The 21,478-nt window shown below is 44.1% G+C and overlaps 2 protein-coding genes across 2 annotated transcripts; both read right to left on the bottom strand.

Moving 5' to 3' along the window:
• Window positions 1-957: 957 nt before the first annotated feature.
• SFXN4 (sideroflexin 4) lies at window positions 958-13,853 on the bottom strand. The gene is made up of 14 exons (XM_056352915.1): window positions 13,597-13,853; window positions 13,414-13,479; window positions 11,440-11,514; window positions 10,523-10,549; window positions 10,358-10,412; window positions 9,559-9,584; window positions 8,087-8,137; window positions 7,937-8,002; window positions 7,753-7,821; window positions 6,379-6,469; window positions 4,741-4,856; window positions 3,701-3,786; window positions 2,519-2,633; window positions 958-1,313 (listed from the first exon to the last, which is right to left on the bottom strand). The coding sequence occupies exons 1-14, from the start codon at window positions 13,633-13,635 to the stop codon at window positions 1,236-1,238; spliced, it is 960 nt and encodes a 319-aa protein (XP_056208890.1). The 5' UTR covers window positions 13,636-13,853; the 3' UTR covers window positions 958-1,235.
• Window positions 13,854-15,560: 1,707 nt separating this feature from the next.
• On the bottom strand, window positions 15,561-21,439 carry PRDX3 (peroxiredoxin 3). Its single transcript, XM_056352395.1, has 7 exons — window positions 21,293-21,439; window positions 21,152-21,218; window positions 20,829-20,970; window positions 19,917-20,052; window positions 18,041-18,144; window positions 16,865-17,030; window positions 15,561-16,366 (listed from the first exon to the last, which is right to left on the bottom strand). The coding sequence occupies exons 1-7, from the start codon at window positions 21,326-21,328 to the stop codon at window positions 16,313-16,315; spliced, it is 705 nt and encodes a 234-aa protein (XP_056208370.1). The 5' UTR covers window positions 21,329-21,439; the 3' UTR covers window positions 15,561-16,312.
• Between the last annotated feature and the right edge of the window lie 39 nt (window positions 21,440-21,478).

Below are 21,478 nucleotides of genomic sequence, written 5' to 3'. Positions count from 1 at the left end.
ATGTCATATCCCAGTAGCTACCAAAACCAGACACCCCTAAGAGAGTCAGAGCATGCAAATTAAGATATTTATCACACGGAGCTTACAAACTGCTTTTGCTGGTGTAGTTTCCATGAATTTAGTATCCTTCAGTGGGTTCCCTTTGATGGAAATGCCCATTCTCCTCTTAAATTCATGTCAGCCTTTAGTATCCGTAATGCCCTTTGGTCAGAACTTCAAATTTCAACCACATGTTGAGCTATCTGCCCCCACCCTTAATCCCACTCCTAGTGTTAACAGTCAGCTCACAGCCCAGATGTGAAGCTGGATTTAGCACCTCTGTCAAGCTCATTACTTTTAACTTACCTATTTGGTAGTTCACCTGTTTCTACATCTGGTATTGTAAGCTCTTTTGCAGCTCTTCACAGACAGTCCTGGTCCCCTGAATTTTTGTATGATCAGCAACATTTATCACCACACTGCTCAACAGGCTAACCCTTACATCACATCTCAAAAGACAGCTCTTTTACTTGGATAAGTACTATAAATGTGCACAAGTGGGGATTCTTCATTGTGTACCAGAAAGCCACAGGATTTCCTAGTGGCTTCAGTGTAAAAACCAAGTTCTAAAGCTCAAGGGGCAGGAGGCGTCTCAACTCCATCCAGGATGACAAGAAAGCCAGAAATCACTTCGTAGCCAAGTCTGGCACCACTTCCTGAATGTTTCTTAAACAACTAAATTTAACCAGTTAATATTATTATTGCCATCAGAATGCCTTTGTCTGTTACTGCTTTAATGGCTACCTCACTCGTACCTCTTCCTTGAAATGAGTGTTCCTAAACACAAGGGAACATACAAAGTAAGTATTCTGAGAAGAACCAGCTTCACCCAAAGGACTGCTGATATTAATGCCTTCACCACCTGTGTTCCTGGGAAGCAGCATGTCAAAAGCTGCAGCAGCAGAACAAGAACAAGCCTTTATATTCAATATTTTTTTAATTAAGAAATCAATCACATGAGGAAGCATACAGACCATGGTTTGTGACAAATGCTGTGTTACAGTGCTTTCTGCTACAAAGATCATTTACAGCATTCAGTTATGTGTACGTATCTGCCCGTGGGCTGTGTACACCAAGTCTGATACATACACCACCATAATTTCACAATTCAATCAGCTACATGTGCCAATTGAATTTATTGATGAATTCCAAATTCACTTCAATCCGAACATGAATTTATATATTAAAGCAAATCTCTAAATTCCCCTGTTGTAGAATAACTCTGTTTCTTCTGTAGATGTCAGAATTTCCGGTTCAAGGTCTGCTCGCTTTATCTGCAATGTATAGAGAACAGGAATCACCACCACCATATTGTGGTAAGTATAAGTTAAATTCTTTTTACTGCATTGAACTGGGCACAAACTGAAATATTGCATCCACAAGCAAGACTGCATGGGATTTTGGGTTCTTTGTTTATTTGGGTTTGAGGTTTTTTTTGTTGTTGTTTTGGGGCTTGCTTTTTTTTTTTTTTTCCCTTCTCTGACATCTTCTATATAGAAGCGCAGGGACAAGGGAAGAAATAAGTTTTACTTGAAATTACAGGTACTCCCAGGATCTAAATAGAGCATTAGTGATGTTATCTCCATTCACTACAGAGTCATTTAGGTTGGAAAAGACCTTTAAGATCATCAAGCCCAACCATAAATACATTTGGGTGACTCACCCAGGAGAACTTCTGGGAACTGGGAAGCTCAAAGGGAAGCAACCAGTCATACTTCAGTACATAATTTCTCACAAGTCCCCTCAGTTTACCCTTGTTGCCATAAGAGATTAAGAAATCTAGAAAAAGAGATTGCAGTGCCAGAAAGTTTAGGCAAATAAAAGAAACCACTAAAAACGGCAAGAGCCCAGTCTGTGATTTTCTGAGAATATTCACACACTGCTGATAAGGGAGAGGAAATAAATGCAGAAAGGAACCCCAGGCTCCTGTCTCACTTGGCTTTCTTCAAAGCCCAAGGTTCAAGGGCTACATCCTCCATGTAAAACCGACCAGGATGGCATACCTTCCCAGGGAACAGATTACACTTCACAGTTCAGCAAAGCAGGCTGAGGAGATGTCGCATGTGGGTTGGTCTATCTCTGTGATGAGCTCATGCTGACTTTGTGTGAAAGAAAAAATTCTCATCTACATCCTTCCTTTCTCCAGCGGGACTGAAAACAGTGCTGGAAAAACCTTGCTTTTGATGTTTAAGACGGCTCTCCTGACCTTGTTGCTTCAGGCTTTTGTGAAAATCTGATACATCTACACTGAAGTGTAAATATAAATAACACATAATGCAGCCTAGACCTAGAAAGTCCTGTAGGCCTCTGCCTAGTACATGGGCCTTCACAAGCAGCCTCACCACTGCCTGTTTTAGATGCATAGCCATGTTAAACCTAGTGGTTTTCTTCTGTGTAGCCTTAAGACTGCTGGAATGATTTCTGGAATGACTATTTAATATAAAAAGAAGCCTAAATCAATTCATATGAAAGGACTTACCTTCCCACACTGCGGGAACATACTAAGTGAGACTGGCAGCATCCCTGTTAGTACTGACGTAATCATAACCATTCTCACTGAAGCCAGAGCACGTGGAGTTATAACAAATTTTGCTCTGTCCAAGACACTGAAGAAGTAAATCAGTTTGGGCTCAAAAAATAATACGACAGTGAGACAAAGAGCATTAGCTACTATTTTAATGGTTAAAATTGCACTGAAATTAGTAGTAACCTGGGCTTATGAATCCTAAAGGAGTTTCCTTACTTTATTTCTTACATTCTTACTCCTAGCTTCCTGTTCTTTCCCCTTATTTTCTATTTAGCTGCAGCATTTTCCAAGCCCAAGATTAAGAAAATAAGCAGCAAGATCAAAGTGACAAAAGAAGGTGCATTAGTGCTTTAAAGTGCCTCAGTTTTTCTTGCATTACCCTCTTTCCTTTCAGATTTAGTTCCTCCTGGCAATCCTACTTTGCATTGTGCAAAAATTTATTACATATTTAAAATTTTATCTTACATCTGCATTTATGTCTTCTGGTAACAGAAGTCGGTTAAACTGACTAAAAAAGGAGAATAGGGAATTGATTTAGGCGATACCAAATTACATGACATAGACGATCCCTACCAAAAGCTCGGGACAGGGTAAGAATTTTCTCATAAAGCATGCAATGAATGCTTCTTATGATACAGGGTTTTTAAATGCAAAAGCAAGAACACGTTTTTAAATATATGGAAAACTATTTGTAAATTTGGATCCAGTTTTAGTTTTAGTTGCAAATTCAAGTGCCATATCACCTCTTCAGAAATAACAAATCTAAGCTAGGCTAAGCACTGTGAACAACCCTGACACCAAACACTGGGACTCAAATCAAGTTAGGGAACCCAGGTGCTGGAAAACAGCCTGTCAGGAGAGCATAAACATTTCCTGCGGGGGAGCAGAGAGGAAACCCTCATAGTTTTTACACAACTTCCTGCAAACCCTCAAAGCATGGATGTGGCCCTAACCAGATTCATTTACTTATCTAAATAAATCACAGTAGCTCAACAGAAACTTCCCAGATAATCACTTCTACCGAGGCAAGTAGTACTGCAAACCCAAGAAAAAATTGGCAAGTGGTAACAGGCAGGTTGCAAACCAGAATACACACTGACCAGGCACCCCCAGCCCTTCTGCAGTACCTCCTACCTTTCCACAAAGTATGTGAGCACAGATGGCAGGGAGAACGTTGTCCCAAACAAGACTGCTCTGGACAATGCTGTTTCTTTAACGGCCTCCAGGGAGAGAGAAAAATAAATGTTGTTAGAGCAGTGTTTTGTGCAGCTTTGAATGCTGCATGCTTCTGTGAGCACTTTTATACTCTGGAGTTTCAAGCAACAGATTAATGAGGGATAAAAAACATTTGTTAGAGGAATTCTTTCTTAAATGGAAACTGAACTCCTACAAGTGGCAAATATTCCACTTGTGACTAAGAAATACCTTAAAAGGGAGGTGAAGCTACTGATGTCATATCAAGTTTTCCTACCATGATGATAATTTTGCTGAGGCTTGCTTTTTCTAAGTTGTGCTGAACTTCTTCCAAATGGTTATACCTTCTGGGCATCCTGACTACCCTGTGTTAAATCTGAAGTTCTCTCTCCAGCTGTCCACAAATCTTTATGCTCATATCTAGCTGTTTCCTCCACTCTGGACACCAGCATAGAAAAGGAGGGTCACTGATAGCAAGTAAAATATGACTCTGCTGTAGTTCCTGTGCCAGGCTCTACAGTGAATGCTGGTAAGCAAAGCAAGGAGCAAATACAGAGTCAGCACCTGGAGCCCATGGATAAAATGACCCTGACAGACACAGCCTTTAAATAATATTCCCACTATAGAAGGTGCACGTGATATGTACAATACAGGGCTTTTCTCCAAGCTGTTCCATAAGAAGAAGGTCCAAGAGCCTTGTCTCCTTCTGAGGTGACCAGAGAAAGCAGAAATGCCTGCTCTGGTGTCTCAGTGGCTCAACTCTGGCACTCAGTAATATTGGTCTGGGGAGGCTCCCAACCCCTGCAGACACAAGGGTTGTAAACCTGGTTCCTAAGATCTAGTCCAAGCCTACCCAAAGATTCAGCACCTGATCTGATATTACCTCTTTTCAATATATCTAACTATCTACTCTCAGAATCACATCCAGCTCTTAGCAGAGAATGAAAGGCAAGTCAAAAGACCTCCACACCCTTGCCTACCTTCTTACCAGCCTTCTGCGATACTCCTACAACCTTGCCGTTCCTGTCCATCACTTCAATTCCATTCTCAAATTCCGGGCTTCTCACTGTTGCCACAGTAAACGCAGTCATCAAGCCTGCACAGTTAAAGAGGATATTTGCTTTTAAAGATTAAAAAAAAACCTATCTCAATAGTAAAATTCATTATTAGGTGCATTTTCCACTTCCAGTTCAACAGTTCACAACTGAATAACCTGGCAGCTGAAGACGACTGCCCCATAAAAATCTCTTTGGGATCTCACTGTTTCAGGAGCTTAAGCAAGATTTTAAGGCCCCAATCCTAAAAGGTGCTTTGTCATTATGGACTCAGAGCTTTCAATCACTGCCATCCAGCTCAAATCACAAGTACTTTGTTCTTAAGAGAAAACAGAGGGATTTGTGTTGTAGGTAGGTTTTGTACTGGTCAGTGCAAAATCCAGCACAGAAGAAAAGATCCTGAAGGGAACAGACTTCCAGTAAAGGCTGCATCTCTGTTTTGAAAGGGAAGGTGCCAGGGGGAGCACTGGCTCTAATATGTTCCATTATGGCACTTGTCTGCCCAGCTGTGTGTCCGGTACGAGTGACAGTGCTTCAGCTGGATCCTAGATGAGAATGTTTCAGTCTCCTCCAGACCCAGTTTTAAAAGGTACCTGAAAACATCCACGTCACAGTCTGCCACTAAAAAAAACAAGCCTAAACCACTAGCACTTAGAAAGACGATACCAAATGGGAGTTAGTAATCTAGCTGGTTTTTTCCTTTCTCTTTTCTAGACCGAGGTGTAGGTATAACAGGGTATAGTCTGGCAAACTGACCTTGCTTGAAGTAGTAGATTTGTCTTTTTATTAGTTTTTGGCAAGGCTGTTCAATAAAGACATCAGTGTAACAGATAGATAATACTTTTCAAATGCTGGACTGATATTTATCAATTACCTGCAGGGTTTTTTCTACATTTAAGAAAACGGAAGCACATTTTAACACCTGCTCCAAGGAAAAAAAAAGTCAGAAAGCTCTAATGCAGGTCCTCAGATCTGGGTAGTCATCTCGCATAACTTGGAACAGAAGAGATGACGTGTTTTAATTTTACCAGTTTCCCCTAGGAAAGGCCAGAAGTTTCTTTAATGACATTAAAAAAAACAGTTAATGACATCAAGTAAACTTGTCCTAGTGCAACAAGGAGCTATGCCAATGCACACCTAGACCTGTGTCACACTCTGGTATCATCTATGTGCCAAACAAGGTCATGTCAGTTCTGGTGCTACTGCCCTCCTGGTCCATCCTGGCAGTCTATATGATTTTGGGTATAAATGTGCAAGCCAAAGAAAAATACCAACTGCATCCCTGGATATCTTTGAAGAAATAGTTGCATGTCAGGCATACAAAGGTCAGAAGAGTACTCTGCAGCTCTAAAACTAAAAACCAGCAAGAATCAGAGGTCAGCTACACACATCAGTGAGCGTTTACTCTCACATAGAAAGGACAGCACCCAGCAAAAGCAGTCAGAGAGGAAAGCTAGGAAACAGTAAGACCACACCTGTGCAACGGCAAGGAAATTCTAGTCACATGGGGGTAGCAAATGGCCCTCAGACCAACTGCATGATGTACAGTTTCTTTTTACTCACCAAGAAGGGGAGCTGGTACAAGTTTTTTGACGATGAGCTGCGTTAAGGGACTCTTCAATGTGTAACGATTCATGAAGATATGAGGAACAGCCTAAGACATTGGAAGAAAACAGGCACCCTCTTTTTTTAAAAAAAATGTGCAGCATTTCAGTAGTGCAACAGGTTAGGAAAATTAATCTGTGACTTAGTAAATAGCTGCCATCTATAAAAATAAACAAATGCCTTGTTTTAACATTCCAACAAAATACACATTCTCTAGTTAAGGTGTTTGTAATCACTCTTAGGTAAGAATACAACATATGATTAAAAAAAAAAAAGCATTAAACATTATTACACAGAGGACAGCAGCAATGTGAATACAAAGACAGAAAAAGGAAAACGATTACCTCTGACTAATATTCTTTGAACATCCGTCCAACTGCCTTATGTCATATACTGCTCTCTCCCTCAAACAGGAAACCAGGTTTACTTGTGTATTTGTTCCTAATTCTCTACTGTTTAAGCCCAATCCTATATTCCCATAATACACTTGCAGGAAGTTTCACTTTGGAATACATGGCCAGGACACCAGCTAGTGCTCAGAGCCTCCCTTGGAGGACAAAGGGGATAAACTCCCACATTCACCTAACGGGCCTAGTTGCCTCCCCAGACCACCGCAAGTCCTGGGCACTGCTGGTCCAACCGTTTTGCCTAGCAGACAGGGGTGAAAGTCCCTCTAAAAAAAGCAGGAACAATCATATTTTTCTGCCAGAAGGTTAATAAATATCACTGTTTAGTGTGGAGAGTGAAAAAATGCTTAGAGGGGCATCTACACTTGCAATGAGTGTCATGAGGATACCAGAGCCCATTCTGATGTAGCAAACTCCAGAAACCGCAAGTTCTTATTCCAGCGCAGCACAGAGCTAGCTAGGTAGCCCTCAGCTACCTAGCCCTCCTGGAAGGCTAACCCACCTGCATTCAGTGCAGTATTTTCATGGCTATGCTGTTCCTGGCTTCTGAGCTAACTCTATCCAGTACAGACACCTCCAGATTTTACCACTTGTTTATAGCGAGACCAATCTTCCACAGTACCACATCAAAAGTCAACTATAACCACCCAGTGGGTTACTCTGTGTTTGTAAACCCTGGCCATTTGTTGTCACTAACCATTTCCTAAGCTTGCAGAATATTAAAGAAAAGGACAGAAGAGGAAGTTAAGCAAGGCACTGGCTGATAGATGATTAGGAAAATTCTTATTGTGAACAGTTCTGGGGCAAGACATCAGAGTAGAGCATAGACCACAATCCTGAACGGTATCCGGCGGTGTGATTATCTCGGCACCTACTCCTTCTCAGGAGAGCTTATGAGGAAAGCAATCATTGAGCAAATACATACACCAACACACGCTGCATAGGAAATTGCTCCCAAGCCACAGAAGATCTGCTTTTCTTGAAGCGAGTAGTCCTAAGACAGGCAGAAGAAACACACTACATAAGTACCTTTGTAAAACACTTGTAAATCATGTTCAGAACGGTCTTGTGCAATTAAGATGATTTCAAAAATAAAAATCAACACATACTTCAACCTTTGAGGTACCATTTCCATTGCATAGGGTGAATCCTGTGGTATATGCGTGAAACACGAACTGCATAAACAAGAGATTACAAGAAAACTGAATTTGGGATTGAGACTAGAAGACGCATAAATGTAGAAAGAAAGAGGCAATTACCTGACAAAAAAAAGTTTGCTTTGCGTGGAGCTGCAGAGATGAAGTAATAACCTAAGAGGAAAACCCCACAAGAAAATTAGGTTTGATCAGTCTGTAAGTTTTTGGTGAGCCGTGGTTGGCTACAGCATGAAAAGAACTGCTGTTGCTATTTGCAGCAGTGTCAAAGGCTCCAGTCAGCACCCAAAACCATTTACCTTGATTCTAGGCTAACAGACTTTCTTGCTACAGATGTGACATACTCACTCTATTCGACATAAAACACAGAGACACAGTGATTAAAACACTACGTGCAAGAATATTTGAGCAAGATGCTTTCTGACCCAAACTAAAAACTGCATTTTTACCCGAGAAGCTTAAATAGATGCACATAAAAGAACTAAGGTAATAAAAATGTAATTAAAGAAGTGAACGAGAAATGGTCAGATTGTACAGCAGGGGTACAAATACTAGATCTAACTGATCTAAGATCAAAGATTTTAATAGTTACTTCCCAACTCCTTCTCAAATTCAGACAGTGAGTAGGAACTTCAGTTTTAATAAACTGTAGCCTTTTTTGAGGTCTGACCTACCAAGCTGAAGGTGTGGAGAAGAACAGAGTCAATCAAGGTAGGGCAAATGCTGAATAAGAGGAGGGCAGGGAATGTCCAAAGCCTTAAAGAAGGATCAGTAATTCATATAATATTAGTGGATCAACTACCTTTATTATTAATGCAGCGCTGAATCTAGCCACATCTATGGAAGAGCATTAAGCTGTAAATATCAAAAGGAAATATTTCTGTTCATTTTGTTACTGTTCTTTATAATAAAAATCTTGATGGCTGTTAAATTAATTCTTTCTACTAGTGCCACGTAAGTCCATGCTGTAATCAGAACAATGTACCTCAATATGTATACTCACAGGCCAAACCCAAAGACAAACACATTTAAATTAATAAACAAGCATATAATTACAGCTATAAATGATATGAAACAAAACTGTGCAACTTTTGAGCCCCATAACAAGAGTTTATTTTTAAATCTTTTGTAATTTCTTGAAAATACCATTTCTTACTTGCCAATGCACAATGTATGTAAGAAAAAAAATCACATTCCGAGTCTGAAACACAGAATGCAAGGCCCTGAGTCCTTCCTACTGTAGTTCCGTTTTTTTGAGGTTAAACAGACCAAAACCAGGCCTTGCTCTCAATGCTGAGTGAATTTCACATTGCATCAGAAGGCTGACCTTCAGATGTGAATGATCTCTCTGAATACTGCTGAAGGAAGCTAGCTAGCAGGTTTGGACTTCCAATGGGACTCCTTAAGGGCTCGATTTCTAGGTTTCTCGGTACTCCTCATAAAACAGATACCACTTTAAAAAACTCGTGCTGAAAATACAACAGAGAAGCCTAAAACCTTCTATTCCCTTCCTCCAACCCATGCCTTAAGAAAAATGTAAGCCCTGCAGTACACTGCCATCTTTCATGATTACTCACCAATGGAAGAGATAAGGGCAGGAAGGCTGAAAAGAAAGAAAACTATTTCAGTCAAAGTAACTGCTGTGAGTCTAGATGGATGGGTTTGAGCAGAAAGTTCCTCTAACTTCCCCCTTCTAGGTTCAGCTCTAAGTAAAACACTGCCCACAAAAAACCACCATCACCATGGACTTCAGTTCTAACCTTTGCCTCTCGTTGCTCATTCAGGAAGCCAGAATACCTGGTCATAGCTCATAGCCAAAAGGAGCCCTTGTGAACTCCACTCAGTGTGGCTACTCGGAAACGATATAGCTGAGTTTCGAAGGGAAATTCAACACTATTAAAAAAAAGAGCCGCCACAGCTCTAAGTGATTACACAAGACAATAAGTAAACAGCCCAAGTATGGTTGTATCTGATTAACAACCTGTGCTGTCTTGGCTCCCTAAACAACACCCCAAGCAGACTTAATCTGCCACCACAGCAAGTAAATTCATACAGTAGCCACATCCATCAAGTGAAAACGTAGCTCACATAGACTGTTTCATACGTGGAGGGATTTTGGAACCCATTCTGCAGTGACAAGAAACAGATTGGTCAGACGATTTCCATCTAGATGAGCAGATTATTCCTGTGGTCCTGTTGAGCAATTTTTCCCACAGTTTAATAAATCTTCAACAGATATGACAATGCAACTAACAGGCTACTTGCTTTTCTATATGGAGAAGAGTATCGCTGGAGTATCACAGCGGTTATTTACTATAAGCTATTTCCCTTTGATGCTTCAGTCACATACATAAAACTTCTCTTAAGGCAACTTACCTGGAGGTCTAAACACAACAGGAATTATTTGGTCTGTATCAGGATGTACACTGGACTTAAAAGAAAAAAAGAAAAACCAACAACAGAAGAAAAGGCAAATTAGACAACCTTTGCGATACTTAAATAAGAAGGAAAAAAAAAATTATAAATATTTTGTAAACTTACCAGGCTTAGCAGGAAGGCTTTTTTTGTCTAAACAATTTGAAAATTAGGTTAGTAGTCAGGTTTCAGAAGAGATTGAGTAAAATCTTTTTTCTGAATTTCCCCCCCTCCCCAATAACTTACTTTACATAAAGTGCTATATATGTTTACATCCCTTTAATTTTTTTCCCGTCAAATTTCTCTCCACATACTCCTTGTTGAATATAACTTACATCCCATGTGCTGTGTAACAGCACCAAAGCACACACTACAGCAGAACAGAAAGTTAATCTAAAAAAGTTAAGCTAGTAGGTATTTTAAAACAGAACATGCCTAAACACTTATGTTAAGATTTAGCTTTTCTGAAATCACAGAAGTTTTTATTTCTCCCTTCAGACTTTGACACGCAAGGTACTAAATGCAACAGGAAGAGCTCAGCGCATAGTGAGTCAAAAGAAAGACTCCTTTTAACGAAGCAAGGGTTCAGCATTACTTCCAGCAATCTTCTGAGTAGATTTCCCACCCAACTACTGCTGCTGTTCGTTTTATGAGATGTGGAACCAAACCAACCTGTCCTCCGTATGGTGATGCCACATCTAAGATTCAAAATGAGCTCGTTAAGCATTTGGTGTATTTATCACCTACCAGTATCATCCCAGCTGAGGACAGACAAGCTTAGAGCAATGATTCCTAGAGTGATCTAAGAACTTCCTTTAACCTCAGCTACATGATACATGGCCTCGCATTCTTCAGGATGATAATACTGCAATTTAAGTCAGTAGTAATCCAAAGAAATTCCTACTAGATTCATAGATCAGAAAAAACTCCGTAGTAATGTATCTGAAGCTCAGTATTCAGTCTACTAGCTCTTATGTTAATATCAACCACCTCGGCCATGAAAAGACACCCCTCCATTTTCCATAAACTGCACTCCAAAATACCTGATCATTCTGTACAGGCTCACTTAGGGTCTTCCCACTGTTTTGTATGAATAACCTGCTGCTTCTTATTTCATCCTATAGTTGAGAAAAAAAACACCACCAAAACAAACAGAAAAAATAATTCAGATTTCAATATTCTGAAGTATAATATATCACTTATAAAACAGTCTAAATACAAACCTACAATGTCAAGCTAATAACACACCTGCCCCTCACCAGAGCGGTGAAAGCAAGAATACACCTAGAGACACAACCAATTCACCATCATAGAAACTATTTTAGATTAGTCAGGCTCCCTTGGTCCCTTTAAGTATTAATCCTACAACCCAATACACAAATGCACTGGAAATTTAAGCATAGGCAAAATCTCACTGAATTCAAGAGTGTTAATCTTGTACTCAGAGTTACCCATGTACGCTGGCAAACTCAAAGATTTGCTGCCAGAGCAGCCATCTGATATCCCCACAGGCACCTAGATGACTATTTGAAAACAAAATTCCAAATCAGACTTTTAAAATTACCAGAAATGAGTCACAACATCACTAGATGTTCCTGGATGTTCACAAATGTGTGATCAAGTTCTAGATTGTACACTTTTCCTTTAAACTCGGCTTAAGCTTTTAATTACAGAAAACAGGTACACTTAAACAAAGAGAATAAAACTGTAACGTCATGTAGGTATCCACAGTCTACATAAAAAACAGCCTTTCAGGAGAATTTATGGGATGATTTGACTTTTCTTCAACAGGTACACCTCTGTTTGCAACAGTGTATATTAATTCAAGATGTGAACTAATTCCAGATCTCCAAATCCCTGAACGTAATATAAAATTTTCTTGTTTGCATTTACAGATATATAAAGCACATTTACTAAATTGTATTATTTGTACATGTAAATATATAGAGATGTGTATTCATACCATACACACATATATATAGATGAATACACAAAACACAGTAACTCTGCAGGTGACAACGGAATATCTCATGTACACACATTTTGACAGTGTTTTTTTTGCTTTAATGGAGCTTTCCCCTCAAAAAGAAAAATCAGCAAAAATTCCTTTAACATACTGACCAACCAGCCAACTCTCATACAACATGCTGTGCTTTTTCCTCTGTCACCCCAGACAAAACAGTACAGAAGCAGACTGACAGAAAAGCACATCTTTCTCAGAGTCTTGCTGTCATGACAGTTCCTGAAATTCAGAAGCTATGCTTTATGACCAACAATGTCTCTAGCATCACACTTTCAATAATTAATGTTAAAATTGTAGTAATTGTTCTCTGGCATAACAAGAGCCTACAGATCCGTTGTGCTCCCTCTGAGGGAGTTAGCTGCAGTATGTTAATTTCAGTATAGCCACTTGGAAGGGAACCGGAGCCCCATGGGCTTTGGGTGATGCTGCAGGGCCAGAAGGGGCACGCGGCGTGGCCCGCCGAGATCCTGGGTGCCTGCGGTGCCGCCGGGCGATGCCGTCCCGTGCCGGGCTGCCGCAGCTCCCCATGCGCCCAGCTCCTCGCTTGTCTCCCTTGTCTTTGGGGCCTTCTGAACTGGGCTAACTCAACTGCTGGCATGGCAGCCGTGGTCCAAACAGGCTGGCTGAAATGGTGGTGGCCAGAAATGCCCTGTTTCGTGTAATTATACATAAAAACACATACACGCATATGTCTGTCTCCCATACATATATATGTGTATATATGTATGTATTTAGCTTTTCCCCAGTCGCCATGTAACGCTGTTACTTCACACCTCAGCAGAGCCATGGTCTGTAAGGCCACCAGGCAGCAGCCCCGGTGGCAGAAGCCCCGGAGCCCGGGGGGTGCCCGGACCCTCGGTGGGAGCCCCGGAGCCCGGGGGTTGGGGGGGTGCCCGGTCCCCCGGCGCCCCGCATCCCCGTCCCTCTCGTCCCTCCCGTCACCACGGCCGCGGCTCGGCACTCAAAGGCGGCCAGGCCGAGGCACGGTACTCACGGAGGACTTGAGGAGCAGCAGGGGGTCCAAGACATCCACCCAGAGAAGAAACCTCTGGAAAAAAGACTGCCGGAGACCCGAGTCAGGGAGGCGTTATTTCGGGGGCGGGCAGGCAGCCCGCCCGAGCCCCGTACCGTACCGCCCCGTCCCGTCCCAGCCCCTCCGGTTCGCGCGGCCTCTCACCTGCCCCTCCGCCCTCCAGAACCGCAGGTTGGGGTCCATGAGGCCGCGGCACCGGAAAGGCGCCGCCGGGGGACGGTCCGGCCGCTGCACGCTCCGCCCGGGCACGGTGCCGCAGCGCCGCGATCCCGCCCGGCCGCGGCTCCCGCGGGGTGCGCCTGGGGCGTGCGCGGCCTTCCCGACCTGAGGGGCTCCCGCTGCCGCGGAGGAGGCGGGCAGGGACGGAAGGAGCCGGCGGGAGGCAGCTGTCGGCTGGGCCGGGGGCGGCGGGGAGCGGTTCCGGTTTCGGAAAGACCCGATCGCCTTTTCCCCTCCCAGCGGTTTCCCCCTGCACGGAGCCAAGGAGCAGGGCTGCGGGGACCCCCTGCGGCCTCCACACTGGCTTAAAGTGACTGAGGGAAGCGAAGGGCCGGGCTGGATGGGGCTGGGAGCGGCCTGGTCTGGTGGCAGGTGTCCCGGCCCGTGGCAGGGGGTGGAGCGGGATGCTCTTTAAGGTCCCTTCCAACCCGAACCGCGCTAGAGAGCTGGGCAGAGAAGAACCTGATGAAGTTCCACAGAGGTCAGTGTAGGGTCCTGCCCCTGGGGAGGGACAGCCCCAGGCACCAGCACAGGCTGGGGCTGGCCTGCTGGGGGGCAGCTCTGCGGGGACGGGACTGGGGGTTCTGGGGGCAGCAAGTTGCCCGTGAGCCAGCAGTGGCCCTGTGGCCAAGGAGGCCAGTGGGACCCTGGGGGGCATGAGGAAGAACATGGCCAGCAGGTGGAGGGAGGTGATCCTCCCCCTCTGCTCTGCCCTGCTGAGGCCGCCCCTGGAGTGCCGTGGCCGGTGCTGGGCTCCCCAGTTCGGGAGAGACGGGGACCTGCTGGGGAGGGGCCAGCGGAGGGTACCAAGATGGTGAGGGGACTGGAGCATCCCCCGTATGAGGAAAGGCTGAGGGGGCTGGGGCTGCTTAGCCTGGAGAAGAGAAGGCTGAGGGGAGCTCGTCGATGCCTACAAACATCTCAAGGGCGAGTGCCAAGAGGACGGGGCCAGGCTCCTTTCAGTGGTGTCCAGTGACGGGACAAGGGGCAGCGGGCACAGACTGCAGCACAAGAAGTTCCTGTTGAATATGAGGAAGAACAGCTTTACCTGGAGGGTGACGGAGCACTGGCACAGGCTGCCCAGAGAGGCTGCGGGGTCTCCTTCTCTGGAGACATTCAAAACCCGCCTGGACACGACTCTGTGCAACCTGCTCAAGGTGAGCCTGCTTTAGCAGGGGTTGGACTAGATGAGCTCCAGAGGTGCCTTCCAACCCCAGCCACCCTGTGATGCTGTGAAAGATACAGCCGATGAAAGATCAGTGTGTCAGTGCCCTGCAGTTTCACAGGCACAAACAGCTGCCACCAACACCACTAGTGTGTTGTTTTGCATTACTGAGCTGCACAGGGGTTTAACTTCATGTACTATAGGTCCAGAGCAGGTTTATTGGAAAAACTGCATGGATACTAGTGGATTTACACAAAACGGAACTAAAACATTGGGACTGAAAAGAGATTTGCAAGTACTGAAACCTGGAGTATCACTGGGCACCACACATCAGGCTCATTTTTTCATCTTTTCACTTACATTGCAGTGTTGATACCCTGTTACAAAGGTAACTTAGGACACAACAGCCACTTTGCCAAGGTGGCTCCCTTGTGCTTCTGTTTATCTTAAGTCCTTTTCCCTGCTCAAAAAGGCAGAAGATGAAAAATACAAACCCATTCAGTATTGTATTGATTTATCTGGCCCTTCAGTAGCACACCTGCTACTTACTGTCTGCGGCCTGCTCACTGCAGTGCACACACAAAGGCAGTGACGGCTGTTAACTGCTTGCTGCAAACAAAAGTACACAAGAGAGTTTCTAAGGCAATGCAACTTATCCAACCTCTTCAGAACAGAGGGAATCTTTGAGGGGAAAAGCAAAAGAAAAGCAAAGCAATATACTTGCTGCTGGTCAATGGTAAGATCTTTTATTATAGCTAGAGATATGCTACATGGTTTTCAAGCAGTACAACAGCCAGATCAAAGCAAATAAGCAATGCTTTCAATGACAAAGGCTTGTCCTTAAGCTCCATTCACAAGGAAAGTTCTTTAACGCTCCTGTATATATAGCTGCACTGAATCTTTGACTATATGCTGGATTAAAATGGCATGTATTTACATTCAAGTTACAGTGCATTTACACACAAAACCAGGGAAATTTTTTATTTTTTACTTGTTACATTCATCTCTTCCTTTGGGAAATTCATTGAAAACAAACCATGTATCAAAACTCTTTATTTTCTGCATTGTCCCCATTGTTTCAAACTTCTGTTACCGAATTTAATTTTTCATGTGGGAAAAGAAAACGGGAACTTTCTGGTCCAAAACTAGTTAGGGAAAGAGGAAAAACCCAGGGGAAGACAACTGTATTTTGTGTACTTGTTGTATTCAGAAAGAATAGTCGTCACAGAAATTCATGACATCAAATTGGGAAAAAAAAAACCCAAACCACAAAAAAAGGTGGCAGGGGGAAAGGCCTTAATTTTTACCCTTCTTTGTAAAACAAGACAAGGCAGTCAGTAAGTATTTCAGCATTTAATTTCTTCTTAAACATGAGAAAATGAGAACTTTGATTTGATTTTTTCTAACAATCACAGCTGCTTTCCTAATGTCTTCAGTTTATGGTAACTAAAGAGTTTTGCCCACATATTTGCATGTTTATTTATGCACTTTCTCAAAATATTCTTTAGAAGCTTCTGGGGTTGGTTTTATCTGTCAAGAAAAGAAAGTTTAGTTACTATATGCTGTAACTAAGATAAAATTACAGATTTGACACTTTATCCAAGAAAAACCATGCATACTATATAAAAAAACCAGGTCATTTCTGTCTCTGCACTTGGTTGAAGCCTAAGTGATATACAAGATCCTGCTTGCAAGTTTTAAGCATATAACACATTGTTCCTGCCAAATATCAAGCAGGGCATTAAATAAGTTAAAAAAATGTGAGGACAACCGGTGGAGAGTGGAAGTCAAATTTAGAGTTTTAAATCAAATTTGTGTCTCCTAAAAGAAAATCAGTGACTTTCTTTGCAGAAATCACACTTTTACATACAGACAGGCTGGATTGGTCCAGCCAATGAAAGTCTCAGATTTAGACAACAGGCACAGATTCAGTCAAGCACCTCACGTTCAAGTAGGTCTCAGCCCTTCAGACATGCACAAATGTGCCAGTGTCTATACTTAGAAAAACGACATTTAGCAAACACTTACTGTAGGGGAGTCTGGAGTCCAGTTTGCCGGGCAAACCTCTCCATGTGTTTCCACATACTGGAATGCTTTCACCAAGCGGAGGGTCTCTTCCACACTACGACCAACGGGGAGATCATTGATACTTAGATGCTTGATGATCCCATTTGGATCGATGATGAAGAGACCTCTGTAATTGAGCAATAATTTAGTAAACGCAAATCACATTTCAAGACCAAACAGAAGAAAGTGGATGTACTATTTCAGCAAGGTAGTTATTCTTAGATGCACGTACCAGAGTTAGGAGGAGCAATACAGAGTTTGATACATTGTTTGTTAGTGGCATGATCAAAAGCCACAAACCAAGTCAACTGGTATGGTATTGTGAAATTACAAAGTATGCAAAAGACTCTTAAGACAGATGTATAACAAAGGTATCATTTCTCATTCCACCTGTATTTCCAAGTTGATTGTTGGCATCCTTCCCGTGTCTTTGATAAGAATATCTGTTGAGTTACTTACGTAATAAGTAATACTACTAAATTAAAATCTGTTGCGTATAAACATTTGTGAAAACCCAAGTCCCAGTCTTACCATACTAATTAACTTATCAACAGAAAAAATGTCAGAATTTCCTGATCCAAAGAAATCAGGAACCAAAAATCTCCAAAGACTCCTACCCAATCCATTTTTTCTCAGGGACCACTACTTGCTTTTAGTAAGTATTCCCATGGTGGAGAATGTCAATCTTTTTATTCTAAATAAATACAGGATTGACTATAGTGGTCTCTAAGACAACTACTTTAGAAATTTCCCACACCGAAGTTAAGGCAGTCTCCTCCCTTAAGAAGAAAGGACAACAACAAAGGGACAGACCTAAAGTGTGAAATACATAAAAAATACTGTAAAATGCTCTTCTATCCTACTCTTGTTTTCCTTAGCGACATGGAGTTCTCCCACTCACTCAGAGCAGAAGAGCTGGCCTTCCCCTGCATGCATTCTGAGAGGGGCCTGGAACCATTCTCAACTTAAATGCCCATGTACCCTTTTCCTAGGGTGGGATCCAGCAGAAGTTCTGCAGAAAACATCTTACAGTCTTCATTTGATCCTTCCAGTTTCCCCTGCAGGAGGGGACAGCATGGCTCATGTTGGTTTAGACTGGGTTATGTCATAACAGAGTCTTGAGCAATTGTGCGTTACCTTAGTGCTATGCCAGGTCCTTCTAGCAGCACACCATAATCACGGGAGATTTGTTTTGTGAGGTCCGACAGAATCGGAATATTCATTTTGCCCAAACCGCCACTCTAGGGAACAGAGTAAGATTCCATTTTGTTAAAACATTTTCTAGGATTATCCTTCTTAAAGCTGCTGAATTCTGTGCTCTTGAGGGTACACTAACAACAAAACAGGTGTGCCATTTGCTCCATGAAAGGAACCACAGGTGGGGGCTGTTGTTTATTTGGTTTTGGGTTGGTTTGTTTGTCTTTTTTAAAAAGTCAGGAACATTTGGTTTCTCTGGAACATGAAAACCTTCTTTGGCACTCAGCATTTTAGAATTGCTTATTTTGGTGGTAAAAGGCTACCTATGACAACAGTCATAAATCTTCAGAAAGATTTCCCTTGTACGCTATTCAAGAGCTTTGAATACAAAAATGTCTACTGCATATTTAAGTGCAAAACTAAAGAAGATTAACACGGTGGGCAGGGAAGGGAAAACCAACCTGCATACTACAAGCAGACAAAACCCAAACCTTCGAACAGCCAAACTAGGTGTGTCAAGAATTCTGCTGCTCTATTTAGTGCACATATTATTTTTTTATCTCCCCCCCAATCAATTTAAATATTGTTTAGAGAGTCAACCAAGATTTCTTTCAGTTTTGCAACATACTGAGAGCTGCAAGAGAGATAAGCTTTCTATCCTTGAAATAAACCTGGAATTTGTTAGCTTTCCTATTCCTGGCAGCAGCAGTGAATCATTGTGTAATCTCAGTCACTCAGACCCTGATCCTGCAAATGCTTGCCCTGCAACAGAGCTCTCGTACTATGTTGGAGAAACCAAGGCCTTAGCTTCTCAGGTGTCAGTTTCCTGTTTGCAACACCACAGAACTCTTTCCACCCTTTGCAGGGCATTCTGCTATATGTGCCCAGAGCAGTATGCCTGACTGGCATATGCTGAACAGCTTTGGCGTAAAGTGGTGAAAGTCCACAATCACATTCCAGAGCTTTGAACAAAGCATGCAGAAAGTTAAGTACGGACAGGCTCAGCCAAGCTGTATTACCTCTAGCAAACTCCTCCCTGCCCTGTACGTTACAAGGGCAGGGCTGCAGGCACGCCAGTCTGCCGGCACTGCTGCACACTGCTGCCCACACCACCACGTGGGCCATGACTGATGGCACAGGCACTTCTGCACTTTCTTGTGACACCTCCGATTCTCTACAGCTAACCAAACTACTGAGATGCTTTATGTGATCAAAACCATATAATTTTATATTACATCTGAAAGAGGGTCCTCGCCAGTAAAAGGCCATCTTTATCACTTACTTTCCCTGAAGAAAGCTGAGGACCTCCATTTGTATTGACCAAGTGGAGCCAGTTTAGCAAGCAAGAGTTAATAATACAAGTGCTCCAATAAACTGGTGGTTCTGCTTCCATGCTGAAGCCATGACCATTAGGTATTGGTTAACAATAGTGACTAAACAGCTGCTGTTCGTTTTCTGTGATGGTGCACACAAACCACTGGCTGCAACAAGCAGCTTAGCACAGTGACAGGTATGCTGAATATTTGTCTTTTGAGATAAACATATGAGGACATGACGTAACCTACAAGACTAATAAGAGAGCAAAACAAAGATTAAAAAACCCCCCTAAATTATTAAGGAAAAGAGCAAGAAAACAAAAGACTGAGGTCAGAATTATGTCATTAGATGTAAAAGTTAAATCATTTCAGATATCACTTTAAGCAGTCTATTGAAATTGGTGTTTGCACGATTGTTTATTCAACTTTTCTTCTCAGGAGCTCTTGTGAAGAGAGAACAAACCAGCAGCAAAAGCCCCAAACAGCTGCTCAATTCATACCTTTCGTGGGGTATTTATCCAGGCCAGATGACAAAAATGAGAATCCACAGAAACTGCCACCACTTTACAATTCACATCATTAAATTCATTTGCTTTGTTGCTGAAAGCCACAATTTCTGTGGGGCAGACAAAGGTGCTGGGTGGGAAGAGAGAAAAGGCTTTAATGATTCTGCAATCTTTCCAGGGAATTTAGAAAAGACTCTCATGTCTGTTTCTAGGCACTAATGCAGCAGGGTGTTTTCTTTAGCTTTGTAATTTTAACGTTTCCCACTCAAGATCAGTTTCAGTCCATCTCAAAGCAACAGCCACAGCCACCCAGCTGGCACACTAGTTTTCAACTCTCAGTTCTAGACAGATTCTTCGCAGAGCTGGAGAAACCGTCTCTGCTAGATACTCTCTAGACAGTCTTTGGAAACTATAGCAGAAAGGACTGCAGGTTAAATCCTCCCCCACATGCCCGCATACACCAGGACACACTTGGTGAGTCAAGTCTCCCGGACAGGCTCAGCCCCATCTGTTCAGCTTTTCTCTCAGAGCTGCCTACAGCTGCAATTCTGCTGGCCCTGCTGCTTAAAAGGAGGGAGTCTCCCAAGGCAACCCTGAACTGCAAGGCAATGCCCTCGCCCCAGCATCTGGCTGCATGAGGAACCACACCTGCATGGCCACGTCTACCTCCTGAAGCAGTCCCGGCAGCTAGAAGATGCTCTCCAGCCACCGGACCCGTTGCTTTCAAACACAGCGGCCATTTACCCCCAAGTCTTAACACTCACGCTCAAGGGCCGGCCACCCCTGCCGTGCAAGGCCTGCCCAAATAACGCAAAACCGGCCGCTTCGGCCAGCAACGATGTGCAGCCTCTGGTGACCTTCAGCAAGGCAGGAGGCCCATCTGAAAGGAGAGACACCCAAACTCACAAGTCCAGGGGGTAGAAGAAGAGGACGAGGTACTTCCCCTTGAAATCATCGAGGCTCAGCTCCTTGAACTCGCCGTTAACAACTGCCGTTCCCTTAAAAAACGGGGCGTGCTGCGTGACCGCGGGAGCAAGCAGCCGAGCGCCTGCGGGGAGAGAGCACGCTGCGGGCCGTGCCGCCAAGGGCCGCCCCGCCGAGCCCCGGGCCGGGCCGCCGCCTCCCGCCGGCCGCAGCCGCCCGGCCCCCGCAGGCCGCTGGAGCCGCTCCCGCCGCCCGGCCCAGGCCCCGAGGCATGCCCGCGGCCCCGCCGGCCTCCCCGCACTCACCCAGGCTGAACTGGCGGCGAGCGCAGGGCAGGGGCCGCGCCGTCAGCCTCCTCCCGGCGGCGGGCACCTGCGGGGGGAACAGGGAGGGTCAGAGCCGCGGGGGCTGCGGCCGGGGGCAGCCGGGGAGGGCCGCTCACTCACCGCGGCCCGCAGGAGCCTTCCCAGCGCGGCGGCCATGTTGAGCGCGGCGGCGGGGGGGACGGGGCGGAGCGGGGCCGCCCTGGGCGCCGCCGGGAGGGCCGGGCCCGGCCTCTTTCCCGCCGTTGAGCGGCTCGGAGCGGGGCGGCGCGTTCTCCGGGCTGAGCCCGGCGGCTGACGGCAGCGCGG

Source organism: Falco biarmicus, chromosome 9 (assembly GCF_023638135.1).
Source record: "Falco biarmicus isolate bFalBia1 chromosome 9, bFalBia1.pri, whole genome shotgun sequence".
Classification (NCBI taxonomy): Eukaryota; Metazoa; Chordata; class Aves; order Falconiformes; family Falconidae; genus Falco; species Falco biarmicus.
This window is presented reverse-complemented; position numbering and strand designations above follow the sequence as displayed.

Bases quoted from the DNA above. Each gene is read 5' to 3' on its own strand.
- SFXN4 (XM_056352915.1), bottom strand. From the start codon at position 13,635: ATGGACCCCAACCTGCGGTTCTGGAGGGCGGAGGGGCAG. The intron at 13,480-13,596 runs GTGAGAGGCCGC...GGTCTCCGGCAG, and splicing joins TCTGGAGGGCGGAGGGGCAG to TCTTTTTTCCAGAGGTTTCT. The intron at 9,585-10,357 runs GTAAGTTGCCTT...CTTTCTTTTCAG, and splicing joins TGTTGTGTTTAGACCTCCAG to CCTTCCTGCCCTTATCTCTT.
- PRDX3 (XM_056352395.1), bottom strand. From the start codon at position 21,328: ATGGCCGCCGCGCTGGGAAGGCTCCTGCGGGCCGCG. The intron at 20,971-21,151 runs GTGAGTGCGGGG...CTCTCCCCGCAG, and splicing joins TCGCCGCCAGTTCAGCCTGG to GCGCTCGGCTGCTTGCTCCC. The intron at 20,053-20,828 runs GTGAGTTTGGGT...CTTCCCACCCAG, and splicing joins TTCTTCTACCCCCTGGACTT to CACCTTTGTCTGCCCCACAG.